General features: G+C 37.3%; 1 protein-coding gene across 2 annotated transcripts in view; it reads left to right on the forward strand.

Annotated features, from left to right (window-relative positions):
• Positions 1–19256, forward strand: part of MSH3 (mutS homolog 3) — a 186608-nt gene that overhangs the window by 140638 nt on the left and 26714 nt on the right. For both annotated transcript variants that reach the window (XM_045566469.1, XM_045566470.1), the window contains one exon: positions 7053–7210. In XM_045566469.1, the coding sequence (XP_045422425.1) occupies positions 7053–7210 (158 nt within the window). The remainder of the gene's footprint in view (positions 1–7052; positions 7211–19256) is intronic.

Raw genomic sequence — 19256 nt, forward strand, 5'->3', positions numbered from 1 at the left:
AACTTGATCTTAAATCTAGCCACTTGGCTAGATTCTCTCATTAATTGTCTAAAGGTTCTTTTGGGGTTTTTTTGTAGACAGTCACATGATCTGTGAATATTGACACTTGTGGTTTGTCCTTTCTTGGCCTAATACCTTTTATTTCTTTTATTGTCATGTTATGCTGCTTCGGACCTCTAGGATAATGTTGGCATCATATTTTTTTTTTTTTTTTTTTGAGACAGAGTCTCACTCTGTTGCCAAGGCTAGAGTGCCGTGGCATCAGCCTAGCTCACAGCAACCTCAAACTCCTGGGCTCGAGCAATCATCCTGCCTCAGCCTCCCAAGTAACTGGGACTACAGGCATGTACCACCATGCCTGGCTAATTCTCTCTCTCTCTCTCTCTCTCTCTCTCTCTCTCTCTCTCTATATATATATATATATATATATATATATATACACATATGTATGTATATATATATATATATATACACACATATGTATATATATATATATATATATGTTTTTGCTGTCCGTATAATTTCTTTTCTATTTTTAGTAGAGACAGGGGTCTCGCTCTTGCTCATGCTGGTCTCGAACTCCTGAGCTCAAACAATCCACCCGCCTCGGCCTCCCAGAGTGCTAGGATTACAGGCGTGAGCCACCACGCCCGGCCGGCATCATGTTTTGGTTGAGCTAAAGGAACAGCTTCTACTACTTTGCCATTAGGTCTGGTGTTTTGTGTAGGGTTTGGTAGCTACTCTTCGCCTGTTAAAGAAGTTGTCTGTGGGTCTTTTGTTTTATCATTTATCACTTACTAGTGCATAGTGTCAGGGAAAGACTTGTTTCCTAGCTAAATAAACATTGTTTAAATATTAGAACTGTGAAGTACAAAGAATTGATTTTTGTATGGCAATTGGCTATGAAATCCTAAAGTTCAAATAAACTAAAAACTTCATCCTATATTAAACTCAGAAGAAATGAAGTGCTCAAGAAACATATGTGATTCTGTAGTTCTGAAGACCAGCAATTTATTTGCAGCTCAGTATAACAGAAAAATGTCATTCCTTTTGAAATTATTGGAAAGTATCAGATTTGCTTATTTACTTTGGGTAATACTTCTTTTCATCAATATATGTGCAATTTAAATTCAGATGAGAGTAACATCTCATAAGTGCCATACATGTAATTTTACTTATCAAAATCTTCATGTAAGTTTCACATCTGATTTTTACATTAGGCCTGGGCTAAATATATTTTATTTCCTTTAGTTCATGTCTTCTGTTTCAATCAATTAGTCTATAGGGCATTGGGACTTTTTCTTCATGTGGCTGTTTTAGGCATTTTTCAAAGAAATTATTTACAAAAACTGTTACAGCATTTATGGTTTCAAAGGAATGTTATTTTCTTATTTATTTTAAACTTCACAAAACTCATGTAGGGCCAGGATTTCTGTTATTATTCAATCTACAGATAAGAAAAATGAGGCATACCTAGTTCATGGCAAAGCCGGAAACTGAATCCCAGTCTTCTAACTCTAAATGCTATTATTATATATTTTATTACTGCGAATCTTATTTATTAAAGCAGTTTATTAAATTAAGATTTAAAAAAATACTCTGTCAAAGTACTGATTCTCATTGGATGAAAAAGCTAAATTGAACAATAAGTATAAATACTCTTATATTTCAAAGCATTGAAAGGATTAAGGTTTCTACAATATAAAAGATTATACATTTTTCCTCATAGCTTTCCTAAATTACTAATTTAAAAAAATTTCTGTTTCTGTATTTCCATCGATCATCCTCATGTCTCACTGAGTTTGGTAATTCATTTTTTTTTTTTTTTTTTTTTATTTCAGCTCATCATGGGGGTACATAAGTTCAGGTCATATACATTGTCCCTGTCCCGCCCATCCCCCCGAGTCAGAGTCCCAAGCGCGTCCGCTCCCACTCTCCAGACAGTGCGCCTGGTACTCGCCATGTATTCATACCTCGATCCCCTCCCCCCCCACCTCCCCGGGTCTGCACCCTCAAGCATGACCATTCCCCAGAGGGTGCGCAATGCGCTCGTCATGTAGGAAATCCATACCATGCTCATGGATTGGAAGAATTAACATCATTAAAATGTCTATACTACCCAAAGTAATCTATAGATTCAATGCAATTCCTATTAAATTACCAACATCATTTTTCACAGATTTAGAAAAAATAATTATACACTTTGTATGGAAACAGAGAAGACCCCGTATAGCAAAAGCAATCTTAAGCAATAAAAACAAAATGGGAGGTATTGATTTGCCAGACTTCAAACTATACTACAAAGCTGTGGTGCTTAAAACTGCTTGGTATTGGCACAAGGGCAGGGACACAGACCAGTGGAACAGAACAGAAAACCCAAATATAAAACCATCCTCATATAATCATCTAATCTTTGACAAAATAGACAAAAACATACTCTGGGGACAAGAGTCCCTATTCAATAAATGGTGCTGGGAAAACTGGATAGCCACATGTAGAAGACTGAAACAGGACCCACAGATTTCACCTCTCACAAAAATCAAATCACGGTGGATAACAGATTTAAACCTTAAATGGGAAACGATTAGAATTCTAGAAGAAAATGTAGGAAAGACTCTCACAGACGTTGGTAATTCATTTGAGACAGCTCCTTTAACAATACCATCACGGTTCAGGGAGCCTCAGCCCTGATATGTGTAACCCTTCTGTGTGGTATTCTCTCTGGCATTATATTCTTTCACTTTCCATTTTGTACTTTTCTCTATTGCTTTATTTGTATGTCACATTCTGTAAGTCCAGATAACAAAATGTCACTTGGAAGTTACATGAATTTTTCCTAAATTGCACAAATGTGTTTGTAAAGAGTTATTTGATTATTCATGATGATGATCCATGAAATAATTAAATCTTAAGACGATTTGATTTTTAGTATTTCAAACCAATGAAAAAGACAGTATAACAGATACTCATTTATCTGTCACACAGATGTCATAGAGGTTGACATTTTGTAATATTTGTTTTGTTTCTTTTTCTTTTTCTTTCTTTCTTTTTTCTTTTTTTTGGAGACAAGGTCTCGCTCTGTCACCCAGGCTTGAGTGCAGTGGTGCAATCATAGCTCACTGCAGCTGCCTCAAACACCTGGGCTCAAGTGATCCTCTGCCTCAGCCTCTCCAGTAGCTAAGACTACAGACACGCACTACCACACCCAGCTGATTTTTAAATTTTTTGTAGAGATGGGTTCTCATTGTGTTACACAGTTGGTCTGAAGCTCCTGGCCTCAAGCAATCCTCTTACCTTGGCCTCCCAAAGCATTGGTATTACAGGTGTGAGCTACCACACCCAGCCCTAAGTTTTATTTTAAGTAAATAAAATATTACTAATACAGCTAAGGTCATAGTAATTACCTGTTATTCCTTTTCCTCCCTCTTCACCTCCTACCCTATGTGGTAACCATTATCCTGATGTTATTTATTATTCTTACACATGGTTTTTATTTTATTTGACATATATGTATGTATCTATTAACAATATGTAATTGTTTTTTGTATTTTTTAAATGTACATAAATGTCTCACTGAGCCCATCTTGTGTTCTTCATTGTAAATAATTGTTTTAGTAAGTGTACAAGTAGGCTGAGACAGAGGGTCACTTGATCCTAATGTTAGACAATTAGATTGTTGTTTTTTTGTTTTTTTTGTTTTTTTTTTTGAGACAGTCCCACTCTGTTGCCCAGGGCTGGAGTGCCGTGGTCTCAGCTTAGCTCACAGCAACCTCAAACTCCTGGGCTTAAGCAATCCTACTGCCTCAGCCTCCCAAGTAGCTGGGACTACAGGCATGCGCCACCATGCCCGGTTAATTTTTTCTATATATTTTTAGTTCTCCGGTTAATTTCTTTCTATTTTTTAGTAGAGATGAGGTCTTGCTCTTGCTCAGGCTGGTCTCAAACTCCTGACCTGGAGCGATCCTCCTGCCTTGGCCTCCCAGACTGTGAGGATTACAGGCGTGAGCCACCATGCCCAGCCTCTTGTGTATTTTTCTAGGGTACATACTTAAAAGAGGAATTGCTGTGTCCTATAGACCAATATATAGAATCTTTACCTTTACTAGGCATTTCCGAATTGCTCTCCATATCTTTGTCAACAAGCTATGTTGAACATAGTATAGACACTATAGTGCAAAGTCTATTGCACTGCAGCGTCACCTTTGTCGTAAATGAACTGCATACATGTCAATCTGTTTCTGGACTCTGTTCTGTTCCACTGGTGTGTGTATGTATGTATGTGTGTGTGTGTTTATATCCTTGTGCCAAATCACACTACTATTAATGTAATTATTATAGCAGTACAATATTGAGCCTTCCAGTTCATGAACATGGTACATTCTTTCATTTAATTAGGTCTTCTTTAATTTCCTTCAATAATGTTTTGTAGTTTTCTGTGTAGAAGTCTTGCTCATTTTGTAAGATTATTCCTAGGTATTTGATTTCTTTTGATACTATACTATGGTAAATTATATCATTAAAAAGTTTTTATTTTCAATTACAGGTTGAGCATCTCTAATCTGAAAATTTGAAATCTAGAATGCTCCAGTGAGCATTTCCTTTGAGCATCACATTGGTGCTCAAAAAGCTTCAGATTTTGGAGCATTTCAAATTTCTGATTTTTGGATTAGGGATGATGAACCAGTAAGCATAAAATGCAAATATTCCAAAATCTGAAAAAAATGCAAAATCTGAAAGATTTCTGGTCCCAAGCATTTCAGATAGCCTGCACTTGTTGCTAAAATGCAAGGAAAAAGTTGATTTTTGAATACTGAACTTATATCTAAAGATCTTACTAAATTTATTTATTGATTCTAATAATTTTTGTAGATTTCTTTAGATTTTCTGGGAATGCAGTCATGACATAGAGGAATAATGACTGTTTCATTATTTGCTTTCCAATCCTCATACCTTTTATTTCCTTTTCCTGTCCTTTTTTTCATGAATGAATGCTGAATTTTATCAAAAGTTTTCTCTGTGTCATTGGAGATAATCATATGATTTCTTTATTCTATTAATGTGGTGAATACATTGACTTTTGAATATTAAACCAACTTTGTATTCCTCAAAAGCTCTAAATGGTTTATATAGCCTTGGATTGATTTATTAATATTAAGGAATTTTGCATGTGCATTTATGCGTGAAATTGGTTTGTACTTTTTCTTCTGACATGATTTGGGAAGAGTTCTTATTCTGTTCTATAGAAGAATTTTTGTAATACTGGTGCTATTTCTTAAATGTTTGTAAGAATTCAGTGGGGGTGTTATTTGGATTTAGAGTTTGTCTTGTGGAAGGGCTTTTAATTACAGGTTTAATTTTCTTAATAGATTTGGTATTATTAGATTTTCTATTTCTTGTGTCATTTTTGCAATTTTTTAAAAAGATTTGTTCATTTTATTTAAATTTTAGAAATATTTGGTTGTTTTATAATAGGCTTATTCTTTTTTAATCTCTGTAGAATTCATTTTGTTTTTATCATCAGTTTCATCATTCTACTTGTACCAAACGTCTTTCTGGGTTCTTTCTGTCCCAAAAAACACAGATTCACTCAAGTTCCTTCAAGTAATGGAGATTCATTAAGTCTGTTATAAAGCCGCCTGGAGCCATAAGAGAAAGGAATCACACAAGAAGAATAGACTCTCTAGCACAGTTTGGCATTAGGGAAATTGGAAATGTGTGGTTAATTAGGTTATGAAACAGCTTTAGGGATAGGGCAGGTTTTCTTTTTTTTTTTTTTTTTCCTCCCATTAGTAGGACTTCATAGGGCTTTACTTTGATTCCTGTTGTTTACGTGAAGTTTCCTACCTCCTTTGGCTCTTCTGTTATCTTCTCTTCCCTTCATTACTAGCTATCCTCTTTACCTCGGCTCCATATAACTTTTCTTCATACCTTTTGTCTCCTCATAACTTCTTGTTCATGGTCCCCAGTGCCTTGTGGCCTTATTCTATGATTCTTTTCAGCCTTTCCTCCAGTTACCAACTGATTGAACCTTGCCAATTAACTCCCAAGAGATTATTTGATTGGCCTAGTTTGAGAAGAGCTTTCATGCTAGGCATATCGGCCAATTATGGATTGGCTACTCTTGACTAGGTGCAGATACTGCCAAGGTGGTAGGTTCACAGAGCATAGATACCCTGGGCCAACTCCTCTGCAGAGGGCTGCAGTTGGACCATTTCCCTTATAAGGGGGGTCTATATATTGCAAATACTATAATTGATCAATACAGGGTCGTTCGAGAAAATTAGATCATTGTAAGAGTTACAGTTCTTCTGCCTCCTTCGTTTGCTCTGGTGAAATGCCAGTGAATAATTAAATGCCAATAAAACCAATATCTAGAATTTGGTGTTATAAATCTCTCTCTCTATAAATCTACTATTGTCATCTACCTATAACTGAAAAATTCATGTGCTACCAACCCAAAATAGGGCCTTGGGCAATATATATGTTTTAATATGGACAAATGGAAATTGATAGACTTTAAATATAAGCAATATGAGAAGTACCCACATTGATAGATTAAAGAATGTTTGATGAGAAAGCCATAGTACTTATCCAGTTCAGATTACTTCTTATTTCCTTTTTAATACCCAGAAATAGCTGTGAGTACTGCTAAGAATTCACTTTTCTGCAATGGCACAGTTCAAGTTGAAAATAAAGAGATATCGTTATGTGATATTTCTTATCAGGGGTTAGTACATGTAATATGAAAGAAAATGCAAGTTATTTTGCTCATTTAATAAGAAGGCTTAAAGGAGACAGATGCTTCTGGTGTTTCAGTGGCTCTGCAATTTTTTTGGCCTTTCCCTCATAGTCTCAAGACAGCTGCTGCAACTCCAGGGATCATGTTCCTATTCACATGAAGAAATATGCTTATGTGATATTTATTGGTGACATATTTAAATGTGCCACAAAGCAATGTTGTGCCTAATGAATTTTCATTTATGGGATAAATTGTAGATATTACATAAAAACCCTTGTGGCATAATAAGTGAAATTCCTTTTTTATTTTCTAGGAGAACTCAGAGAGAGTAATGATAATTACTGGCCCAAACATGGGTGGAAAGAGCTCCTACATAAAACAAGTTGCGTTGATTACTATCATGGCTCAGATTGGCTCCTACGTTCCTGCAGAGGAAGCGACAATTGGGATTGTGGATGGCATTTTCACAAGGTAAAAACATTCATTCTTTCTGAATATATTTCTGAAAATAAGTCAAGCCCACATTATGACATAATTCTTTTTATGTACATATTTAGATGAATAGATTTGCTCTTAAAATGTTTAGCATTTAGGTGCTTAAAGAAATCATTTCACCATGAATATTAATACTAGAGGAGACTTAGAAATTCATTTTGTCCAGTGGTTTTCAAATTATTTTTACTTACTGACTTCTTACATTAAGCAACATCTTATGTAGAAAATCAACATTTAAACAGATAAAAGCAGATCTGCTCTGCCTTCCAAGGGTGGAAGGCTTGGAGACTTGGCTGTTAGGCTCTGTAGAGCACAGACTGAAAACTCTCTACTCTCCCCATTTGATAGGTAGAGAACTGAGGACAGACTGAAAAAGGCACTGGACCAAGATAATCTAGTTTATATCCCTTTCTACTCAGAGAACATTACATGCAACTGATTAGGTCTTACCCTCAATATATAAATCTAAATTTCATGCCATATTCGGAGTGAAATATACTGGTCTTGCTAAGGAGAATTCATAGTTCAGTCTATTTGACACCTTGGGATTTATCACTTCTTTTAAAGTATTATATTTCTTACATGTACATTTAGTAAGTATCATCTGTGTATGTATAGTCAAGCTCTGTGTCTAAGGTGTCTGAGTGTCCAGCTACATATTTATATAATATTTGACTGTGGAATCACATTAGAATATATCACATACTAATATTAATATTCTTGAGTAAACACTAAAATACTTGAAAGTTTCATTTTTCATCTGAGAGTGAACAAAGCAACCTAAATTGTGTTTGTCATGTCACCAAACGGATGTTATTCTGATCTCCATATACTTGTAAATTAACTCAGTGTAAGAAATTTAAAGAATATTCCTTTAATTTTTAAAATTGTGATTAATTTTCTATCTTATAAGAAAAATATACTAGGTATTTTATTTTGGTTATAACATTAGGGAGAGTAACAGAAATTTAATGAAGAAAAAGAAGAGAAAGAAAAAACAGGCCAGGCGCAGTGGCTCACGCCTGTAATCCTAGCACTCTGGGAGGCCGAGGCGGGTGGATCACTCGAGGTCAGGAGTTCGAGACCAGCCTGAGCAAGAGCGAGACCCCGTCTCTACTAAAAATAGAAACAAATTATCTGACCAACTAAAAATATATATAGAAAAAAATTAGCCGGGCATGGTGGCGCATGCCTGTAGTCCCAGCTACTTGGGAGGCTGAGGCAGTAGGATCCCTTAAGCCCAGGAGTTTGAGGTTGCTGTGAGCTAGGCTGATGCCACGGTACTCACTCTAGCCCGGGCAACAGAGCGAGACTCTGTCTCAAAAAAAAAAAAAAGAAAAAACATATTGGTCAACATAAGGTGATTTGTCTGGAAGAGAATCTTGTTATCAAGCAGCATATTAGGGGTTAGTACATGTAATATAAAAGAAAGTGCAAGTTATTTTGCTCATATAATAAGAAGGCTTAAGGGAGACAGATGCTTCTGGTGTTTCAGTGGCTCTGCGATTTTTTTGGCCTTTCCCTCGTAGTCTCAAGACAGCTGCTGCAACTCCAGGGATCATGTTCCTATTCACATGAAGAAAAAAGAAGGAACTGCCACAACTTTCTCTTTTTATTTTCAAAAAACCAACAGCTTTTCAGAAGCCTCCCAGGAAAATTTCACTTATATTTCACTGATGAGAACTGTGTCTCATGGCCTTGCAATTGCAAGGGAAATTGAAAATAAGAATGTGATTTTGTTCAGCTCTTATAATAACGTTAAGCATGGTAGTTGGGAATGCATTCAGAGGTAACTAGAAAACAGTTTCTGTCTTAAGCAGTAAAATCAGTAATAACAGCAGCTTATCTGTTAGTGTAATAACATTCTTATTTACAGGCACTGTTCTGTGCCCTGTATATAGAGTACTTTATGTAAAGTACATTTAAAGAGTACAAGTCTAAGCCATCTAACCCACACTAATTTTAAGAAATTTGGATATTTTTCTATTCATTTTCATTTATTCATCCAACATGTACTGAGTAACATATGATAGTGCTGGCCATGCAAAGCCACCACAGTTTATTTTCATGAAACTTACCTAGTGGATAAAATCAGCATTAACCAAATAATCATATAAAGAAATCTAAAATTGCAGCTGTGACAAGTCTACAAAGGCTACATGGAAGATACCGCCATAGCCTGTGGTCCTGGGAAATGATCTGGTCAGGAAGGTCAGGGCAAGGCTTCCCTTAGCAAGTGACTTTTGAGTGCCTATCTGAAGGATAAGTTAACCGATCAAAGAAGGAAGAGGGTTTCAAAGAGCAGCATGTACAAAGGTCCTTATAGTATAAAAAACATAGGCAAGGGAGTGAAAGATACCTCTCTAGGAGAGAAAGATTCTAGATGAAGCTCAATAATAGATTGGATCAAGTTACACAGAGCACAGGCCATGTTAGGAGTTCACCTAGGAGCCATGGGAAACTACTGAAGACTTTTAAGCAGGGCTGGGCATGATTGTGTCTGCACTAGCTGCAATGTAGAGAATGTCTGGAGAAAGAATCGAGTAGATCAGAGTAGCCCAATCAGTAGGCTCTTACAGTGGTCTTGGTGAGAAGATCTGTAGCTTGGACTAGGTTTGTAGTGCAAATTTAAGTGTGAAGTCATATTTGAAAGGTACTGGGAAATAAATCAACAGAACTTGGTGATAGATGGGAGTATGGTGGCTGAGATAAATGGAATTGTCAGAGATGGCAGTGGTTTGTGCATCTGGGTGGTAAATGCTGGCACTTACTAGGAGAGGGTGATTTTTTTGTCATAGATTCTGACTTTATTTTTGTACAGAATAAGTAGAATTACTCTGAGACTTACAAGGAGAGCTGTCATGTGGGCCTTTGGATATAAAGTTTAGAGTTCAGAGGGAGAGAGCAAAGGTAAAGATATAAATTTGTTGTGAGACATCTTTGTGTAAGTTGATAATTGAAATCCTGGGTGTGAATGAAGTCATCTTGACAGAGAGTATAGTGAAGAACAGTAATGTTCTGAGACTAAGTCTTAAAACTGCTGACACTTAGCTAAGAAGATAAATTTGAAAACCAACAGAGGAGGAGGAACCAGAGAAGCAGGAGAAGAACTAGGACATTACAGTGTCATGGGAGTGAGGAGAAGGAGTGCTTCAAGAAGGAAAGAAGTGGTCAACAGTGCCAAAAGGTTAGGTGTGGTGAAACCTCAAGTCACCTTTCTTCTTAGCAAAATGAATGTCACTAGTGACCTTAGCAAGAGCTGCTTTGGAGGAGTGGTGGGGTCACACTCCAGTTAGAGGGTTGTAGAGTGAGTTAGAGGTCAGAAAGTAGAGGGGTTAGTATAGTGACACTGGGGAAGATTGGCTGGGAAGAAGTGAGAGATCCAATAAAGGACTTACTTGTTCTTGTTTTTGAATGGTAGACTTGAACATGTTTCAGTGGGAAATCCAATGGGATGTGTTATATACAAGAATTTATGATTCTAAAAAAAACAAAAAATGCATTGATCACCTTTGGAGGACATCAGAATGAGTCATAATGATACATAAATCATTAGTCACTTTGGAGGATGAAAACAGGAAAATAAAGAGAAAGATTCAAGCAGCTATCCTACCTTTTCAAATAGATGATGAGGTGAAGTGTCTCTTTACAGAAATGTTCCAGCTGATAAAGCAGGAGTGATAACAATTAGAGTATCAGTCAGCCTTCTTGCAAGCCCTAATGTAATAGTAGATCTAAATAATAATCAGAAATGGCTGCTAACATTGCCAAAGGTGAAACAACCAGACATTAGGTAAAAATTTATAGCACAGTCTGTGTCATCATCTGGCCAAAAATATCAAACCTGAATCTGTTCAGGCCTCTAGATCTATCTACCAGTTTACAACAAAGAAAAAAGGACAGAGGAACATGTTAAATACTACCAGGGGGATACTGTCTGCAAAATCTAGGCTATGGGGGAAAGAAGTGGGGGAGGAGGAAAGAGAACCTGTAGATTAAAAGAGAGTTAAAGAGCCTGTCTCCTGGTTCTAACATATATAGATCTTAATCCTGATTCAAATACATAAACCTTCTTTTAAACATTAGTGAAACATTTAAACTGTAAATTTAAAAAGTGAGATAAAAATAATACAGTGGTTATGATATAATAGAAAAATCCTTACTTTTAGTGATACATACTAAAGTATGTACATTTTAAATATCTGCTTATCTGGGATTTACATGAAAATAATCAAGATAGGGGAAGTTGATAGGATAGAGATGAGATGAGATTGGCTATGAATTGATCTTTTTTGGAGTCAAATGTTGGCTACATTGGGGTTTTATTGTGCTATTTTTCTTGGTTGTATATGTTTGGAAGTTTTCATAATGTAAAGGTTTTTTGTTTGTTTTAAAGTTCATGACAGCCATTTGAGAAAGAGATAAGATCCTTGTGTAGGATAAAGCATTGTTTTTCAAACTGTGGATATGAAATCAATGCATTGAGTTGCAATTAGCATTTTGGAGGAAAATTTTTATTATGAAAAATTTTAATCATATACTGAAGTAGAGAAAATAATATAATGAAACCCTATGTCCTCATTATCCAGATTCAACAATTATTAAAATTTCTCATTTTTCCCCCTTTGGTGAAGTCTTAAACTAAATACTAGACAGCATGTCAATTCACCACTACATACTGAAAAAGGTGGAACATTTTTATACATAACCTCAATGCATTATCACACCTAACAAAATTAGATAATTCTTGGCATCATCTAATACCCAGTTCAAGAAAAATAAATGCCACATGTTCTCACTTGTAAGTGGGAACTAAGTGGTATAATGGACACTGGGGACTTGAAAGGGAGAAGGGTGGGAGCGGGTAAGGGATGAAAAATTACTTGTTGAGTACAGGTATGCTATTTGGGTGATGAGTACACTAAAAGCCCCAACTTTACCACTATACCATGTGTTAATATACGTGTAATGGAATTCAGTTTATACCCCCTAAATATATTGAAATTAAACAATAATCATAATACCCAGTTCATAATCATATTTCCCTCATTGTTTCAAAAATAGTTTTTTATGGTCGACTTGTTTGAATTGGGATCAAAGCTAGGTCTGCATGTAATATTTGAATGTCATATCTAGGAAATATCTTTTCATCTGTAACAGTCATCTTTCTTTCCATCTCTTTTTTTCTTTATTCCACTGACTTGTTACAGAAACTGGATCAGTTGTCCTAATGAATGTCCCAAGTGCTAAATTTGTCTGTTTACTTCTTGTGATGTTAAAAAACTTGTTCCTCTATTCCATATGTTTTCTAAAGATGAAAATCAGCTCTAGAGGCTTAATTAGATAGAGGTTTAGAATTTTTTTTTTTTTTTTTTAGCAAGAATACCTCCTAGATGGTACTTTTTGTTTCACATCATAGTGTATCAGGATGCAACAGTTGACCCAAACAAGCTTTTCTTTTAATGGAGTCGAAGAAAAAATATCAGTATGTTACATGTAGTAACCCATCCCATTCATGGTGAAACCCATCTTCTGTGAAACTAGTTTTTGTTTTATATACTCACATGTACATATATAGTCAGAATAGTTCAAAAACTCCTGATGTAAGATTCCTAAGGTTAGGACCCAAACAAAGGTGAAGGTAATAGTCATAGTGAGGGACATCTTTCTTATTGTAAAATAAGAGAAGGTACAGGTGAGATGTGGGTAAATTTGTATATTTGGTAAGATGAGGGAGTACATATTTGGTGGCTTTTATTTTCTCAACTGCTAGCAAGTAGAGGATAGTTCAGTGGAGTGGGGAAGAGTTGTTGTACAGGGCAGGAGGATACCAAAGAAACATAGTAGTATTGACGAGCAGTTCTGGGGCTCACTGAGGGTAGTGAGTTTTTGGTGGAACCACCCTGCCTGATGGGTGGCTTCCTACAGTGGTTTGTGTGCAGGTCTGAAATAGACAGTTGGCTTACATGATGAACCACAGGACTTAAAGAAAGGAGAGGGCTAAAAGAACAGGGGAAAGTGGAATGGCAGGTAGCTGAAAGAACTGAAGAATAGTTATAGTGGAAGTATTGCATGAGCTAGGAGGACAGGAGGTTGTCTGAATGGATGACATTTTAGGTCTATGATAAGGTCCAAGATGTGACCCTGCTGTTGGATGGCTGGGGTAGAGTAGAGGAGAAGGAAATTGGCAAAAGGACATCGAGGACTGATCCAAATGGTGTGGGTTGGTTTAGCACATGGACCTTGAGATCCCCCAAAATGATGGCAGGGCCCTTATTATGGAGAAGACTATATAAGCCAAACATGAATGAGGGGGACCAATCTGAACTTGAGTTGCTGACAACGTGGAAGGAGGGAAGATGTTATGGTCAATGGCACAAGCTCAAAGGAATTATTTTTATTACAAGAAAGTGGAGCCTGGAAGTGAGAGTGGTGAGCAGAAGAGCCGTTGAGCTATCACAGGATGTAAGAAAGAAAGTGAATAGCCATTTCTGGAGAGGGCTGCAAGGCAGAGTCTGGAGAGGAAATGGAAGGAATGTCCTTGAGGAGAAGGAGTTGAGGACATTGGGGAGTTTTCTGGTTATTTGGGAACTATTCCAAGGTGCTAATGTCTGGGTTTAGGAGGAGGGGAGATGGAGAGTTGGATAAAGCCTAAGAAGTGTAAAGCAATATGGACTTGAAGTGGGGTCCAGGAACCACGGAATATACACACTTAGAGTTCTGACTGATGAAAACATGGAAAGGAGATATGGTGTGTTCCATCTCAGCAGTTGCCTTGCGAAGAGTGGAGCCTGGGGATGAGGCACACTTGGCTGGGCAGTGATGCACCCAGAAGCTGTAGGCACCACACACGGCAGCCTAACTGAGCTGGCTGATGGTGGCCCCAGAGCTCCACATACGTACTGGACCTAGAAGCTAATCTATCAAGCAAGGAAGAAATGGATGAAATATGTGTGAGAATCTAGTTACAGTGTCACTAGCAGGTATTATTAATCACCCCCTCTGGCCAGTCATCGTTCATTTCTCACTGCATCAGCTCTAATTCTGGCCCCCATTACTTCTTGCATATTATTGCAGGAACTCTTTTGCTTCCCTCCCAGCCTTCATTTTCTCCCCTCTTCAGTAAGTTTTCATGTCCTGTGAATTGCCTCTTAGAACCCAGCTATGATTAGGTCATTCTCCTGCGCATAAGCCTCTAATTGCCCTCCTTGTGGCAAATACAGATCTCTGAGCATGGCAGTCAAGACACAGCAGATGACCTTCAACCATTTTAATCTTGTCTTTTATTACTTCCCTCACTTACCTGTCAGCCAAACCATTCTTTCTGAATGGCAGGAAGTTATTATATAGTACTTTACCATTTGTCTTTTTCAGTTGATACTATTTCCTGTGTCAGAAATACCCCTCCTCTTTTTTTTCCAGCTAAAATCCTATCTATTGTTGAAGATCTAGCTCAGATACCTCTTCCTCCTTAAAGCCTTCTTTGATTCTCAAGCCAGAATTAATCCCTCTAATCATACATGTTTTTCTTTTCAGCTCTTACCAATTTTCATTTTATAGTTATTAGTGTGGATGTCTGCTCTACTATTGTGTTTTCAATTCCTGTAAGATGTTTCATATTTTGTACTTTTCTCTTCCTCTCCCTTACCCTAGAACTTTGCTTTGTACATGCATAATAGATACTTCAGAACAGGGCTATTGAATGAATTAACTCTGAAGTCAGGGTCAGGCAAGTGGAAACATTCTGTGAGTAGTGGGGAGTCCTTGAAGACTTGTTAGCAGGGAAGTGATGTGATCAGAGCTACAATTTATGTTTCAAGAATATTCATCTGGCAACACTGTGAAAGACAGTCTCTACAAAGGGATGATGTGATGCATTGTTCTCAGGGAGATCCTGGGCATCTTAAGTATTAATAGAATGATGGAAATAGAACAAGGGACAGAGGAGAAAGTTTGTAGGGCTACAATGGACAGGCCTTGGCAACTACAATGGATGAAGAAAGATGAAGAAATAGAGGCAAAGAGTAAGGCACCAAGCCTGGGTGATAGAATGGTGGTGCTCCTAAGAAACCTTGATACTCAGGTGGAAGGATCTGATTTGAGAAGTCATCTTAACTTGTAGTGTGTGGCACAGCAATGAGGATACATGATAAGATGGCCATTACATTTCTGTGTTGTCAGTACAAACTATAGTGGTATTAGATGTTAGCATTTCCCATTAATAAGATCGAAACTCTGTTGTGCTGAAAACATACTTTTATTAAAACCTTAGTGTACCAAAGTTTTATGCTAGGCATTATGAATACAAAGTTGAGTAAGACAATTGCCTGTCCTCAAGGAACTCAAGTCCAGTAAGGGAGATGAAAAAACAAGTCATTACAATTTAGTATGGTCATGCAGTGCTATAGAAGTATGTGTATACATTTTTATTTGCTTGCTCATTCATTCACATTTATCCTGCCATCTTCCAGAAAGGAATGAGGCAGCTTGCAGAAAATTCAAAATAGTATAAGTCAAAATGAAGATGAGGGCTTAAAATATCCCACAATGACCAGCACTGCTGTGGATAAGCCACAGATCTGGTTCAGAGGTTTTCACAAAGGTAAACTTGTTCAATTAAGTAGTTCACAGTGTCCAGAAAACCAAGTGAATTACTTAAGAAAACAACTAAAAAAAAAACCTTTCTATTGTATTGGACAAGTTTTAGTAATAAGACCAGCTAGAAGTATATATTGGGTAATAACACACAGACTAGTTTTTATTGGGTCCCTTTGGTTTGCCTAGAGTTTAGGAAATGATGTTTGATTGTTATTCTTGTACGACAGGTGCCACTGAGACAGAAATTGTGCCTATTCTGCACATCTTCATATCTCCTCTTTCCCAGTACAAAGTAGGTATGCAGTATTTGTTAAAAGACTGACAATAAAAATTTTCATAAATAAAATAAATGTGTTGACATCGTATGTTTCTTAGTCCAGATTTCTGGAATCTGGCTGAAACATCCCCTGTGATTCAAATATCATCTAAAATAGAACATCGCAGCTTAACTAGGTTTTTTCACAGGACTCAAAAAGTCATCTAATTTCTTTTTTTTTTTTTTGAGACAGAGTCTCGCTCTGTTGCCAGGGCTAGAGTGAGTGCCGTGGCGTCAGCCTAGCTCACAGCAACCTCAAACTCCTGGGCTTAAGCAATCCTACTGCCTCAGCCTCCCGAGTAGCTGGGACTACAGGCATGAGCCACCATGCCCAGCTAATTTTTTTCTATATATATTTTTAGTTGGCCAGATAATTTCTTTCTATTTTTAGTAGAGACGGGGTCTCGCTCTTGCTCAGGCTGGTCTCGAACTCCTGACCTCGAGGGATCCGCCCGCGTCGGCCTCCCAGAGTGCTAGGATTACAGGCGTGAGCCACTGCGCCCGGCCCTAATTTCTATGTAAGATTTGGTCTTATAAAGAATACATTTAAATCTAGGTATGGGACAGAATAAATTCACACTGATACAGAGGTAAAGAGCACAATTTCTAGTGTTAAGGACATTAGTCTGTCCTGGCAGTACTCTGTGCACCAGTGCACCTTTGTGATGCTGAATAAGAGGAGATTTGGACTTTGTGAAAGTCCAGGTGAAGCTGAGTTGCTCAATCTGAAGCTAGTCTGGATTCTCATCCTTAAAATTGTAGGTCTTGGGCAAATCTGTATATCAGACCATACCAGCAATTAAAGTCTCTGAACCTGCTTCCTTCTCTGTAAGATGGGATAATCATGATACATATATTCTAGGGCTGATGTGTAGTTTAAATAAATGTACATAAAACACTTAATGTAGTGCCTGGCATATAATAGTTGCTCAATAACTATTAGTTATTATTTTAAGTCCTATCTCCATGAAGCTTAACCTGACCATTTCATCCCACAATGATCTATGTCCTCTGAACTCCTAATGCACCACTTACTTGGACACTGAGTTTTTTCAGTGTCTTATTTCAGTATCTGTTTTAAGTTTATAACTGCTTGTCCCATGCCATCATGATATTACACAGTGTTGGAGGAAAAGAACTCCACTCCATTTTTTATCCTCTACCCCATTCAGTATGGTAATAAGTATAGGTATTAATATAAATTAAAATCAATCAGAAATGAAATTATTTTTAAATTTATTTGAAATTATTTTCACTTTTTCCTGGAAGTCTTCATTAATCTAAAACATACCCAGAGTTATTGACCTCATATTTCAAGATCAATCATGACTTTAAAACATTAATTAACAAAATCATTTAGGCCAGTTAAAAAGAAATATGCATGTTATGAAGATTTAAATACTGAAACATGGGACATTTTCCTTTGCTTTGCCATTTAAGTAGCTATTGTTTTGTGGGCCTTAAAGTCATGTTTATAGAAACAGTCTGCCTTGGGCCCTGTGTCCCTGCACATTCTGTGTGCTCTTATAGCTCTTTACCTGGGCTGTTTCCCATTTGTCAAGGTTGCGCTTACAGCAAACAGCATTGAGGAATAATGTAAATCTTCCCTCAGAGAGGAAGCTTGCTTTTCTTAACTGCATGCACAGCATACATGCTGGGCCCCTTTGCATCACCCTCAGAAGACTTGGGGGCTGTTGCAAACCAACATGAGTAAAAGAGTCCTTTGTCTCTGACCCTTGGGTCTCATGTCTTCTGCCAGCACCTATGAAGCATTACTGGGCAAACTTGTTAGCTTGGAAGTATAGTAAAATCCCAGACTTTCCACAGTTCTTGATGTGTCAATAGTATTCTCTAATCTCTTGCTAATATTAAATCTCCTAAGATGTGAGTAGGTAGGCTGTGTTTCAGAAAGAATGGAGGCTACAGAGCTAGAAAGCTCAGGATTCAGTGCAAGTTCCCCAGTTTCCTGACCGAGCACAAGTTGCTTCATCCTTATGGGGCCCTGAGAGAAGAACTGTGTCATAGTAAAAAGAATCTGACATGTTATACTTGGGTACAAATCTTGCGTTTGACACTTAACAACTATGTGTGGCTTTTTCCAAATTACTACTCAGTACCTCAGTTTTTCACCTATAAAATGGAGATGATACTGCTTACCTCATAGATTACTGTGGGAGTTAAAGTACATAAAAATGCCAAGCACATAGTAGGTACTTGGTAAATCTTAGTTTTCTTTCTTTTAGATTCTATGTCATTAGTGTTCTGGATTTAAAAGTCTGTTTTCATATATGTGAGTGTATAGTACTCCCTTTTCTAAACTGAGTATCAGTTTTTGCATCTGTAAAACAAAGTTTGATAATACTAACTTCACAGGGTTGATTTGAGAATAATTTTTAAAAGGATATAAAATCACTATGAAGTGCTCTTCATTATCATCACTGAAAGAAGTTAACCAATACAGTCGCCCTGACCTTGTCTCTATCATACTGTGGCTGTAATAGAGTTGAGAATTCAGAAACCCATAGACCACCCAGAATGGGGTGATGGCAGTGCCATTCCTCGTGTTCTAAGGAAGTGGCTGAGCATGGAAGGTGCTCACGTGAAAGATGCACATCTTCCTCCATGCTGATGACATCCCTTTATCTCATGACCCAGAAGCAGCCTTAAGGGGCTAGATGGATTGCCAATCAGTATGTTAAAGAACAACTAAGTTTCTCCCGAAGCCCCTACTGGAGAGCTCAGTTGTGTAATTGGCAAAGCAATAGATGCTTATTATGAAAAATATTTGACAGTATGGTAGGGTATAAAGTGAAACAAAAACATATGCCCTTCTCCCCAGGTCTAGCACTATTAATGGCTTCTTATGTAACCTTTCACAAGTCTACAAGTAAATCTTTTTTAAAAAAAGGTTTCATACTAAGCATTACCACTGGGTAGTTTGTTTTCCTGTGGAGGACGTATTTCCCTATCAGTTCATTCAGATTAGTCTCACTCTTTTAAATGGCTGCAGTGTATCTGTACTACAGATACTCCTTGATCTCTAACCTCTGAGAGCTCCATCTGGGATGGACTGCCCTCTAGTATGCAGGGCATGTTCCCTATCTGTTC

This window comes from Lemur catta, chromosome 12, assembly GCF_020740605.2.
Source record: "Lemur catta isolate mLemCat1 chromosome 12, mLemCat1.pri, whole genome shotgun sequence".
Classification (NCBI taxonomy): Eukaryota; Metazoa; Chordata; class Mammalia; order Primates; family Lemuridae; genus Lemur; species Lemur catta.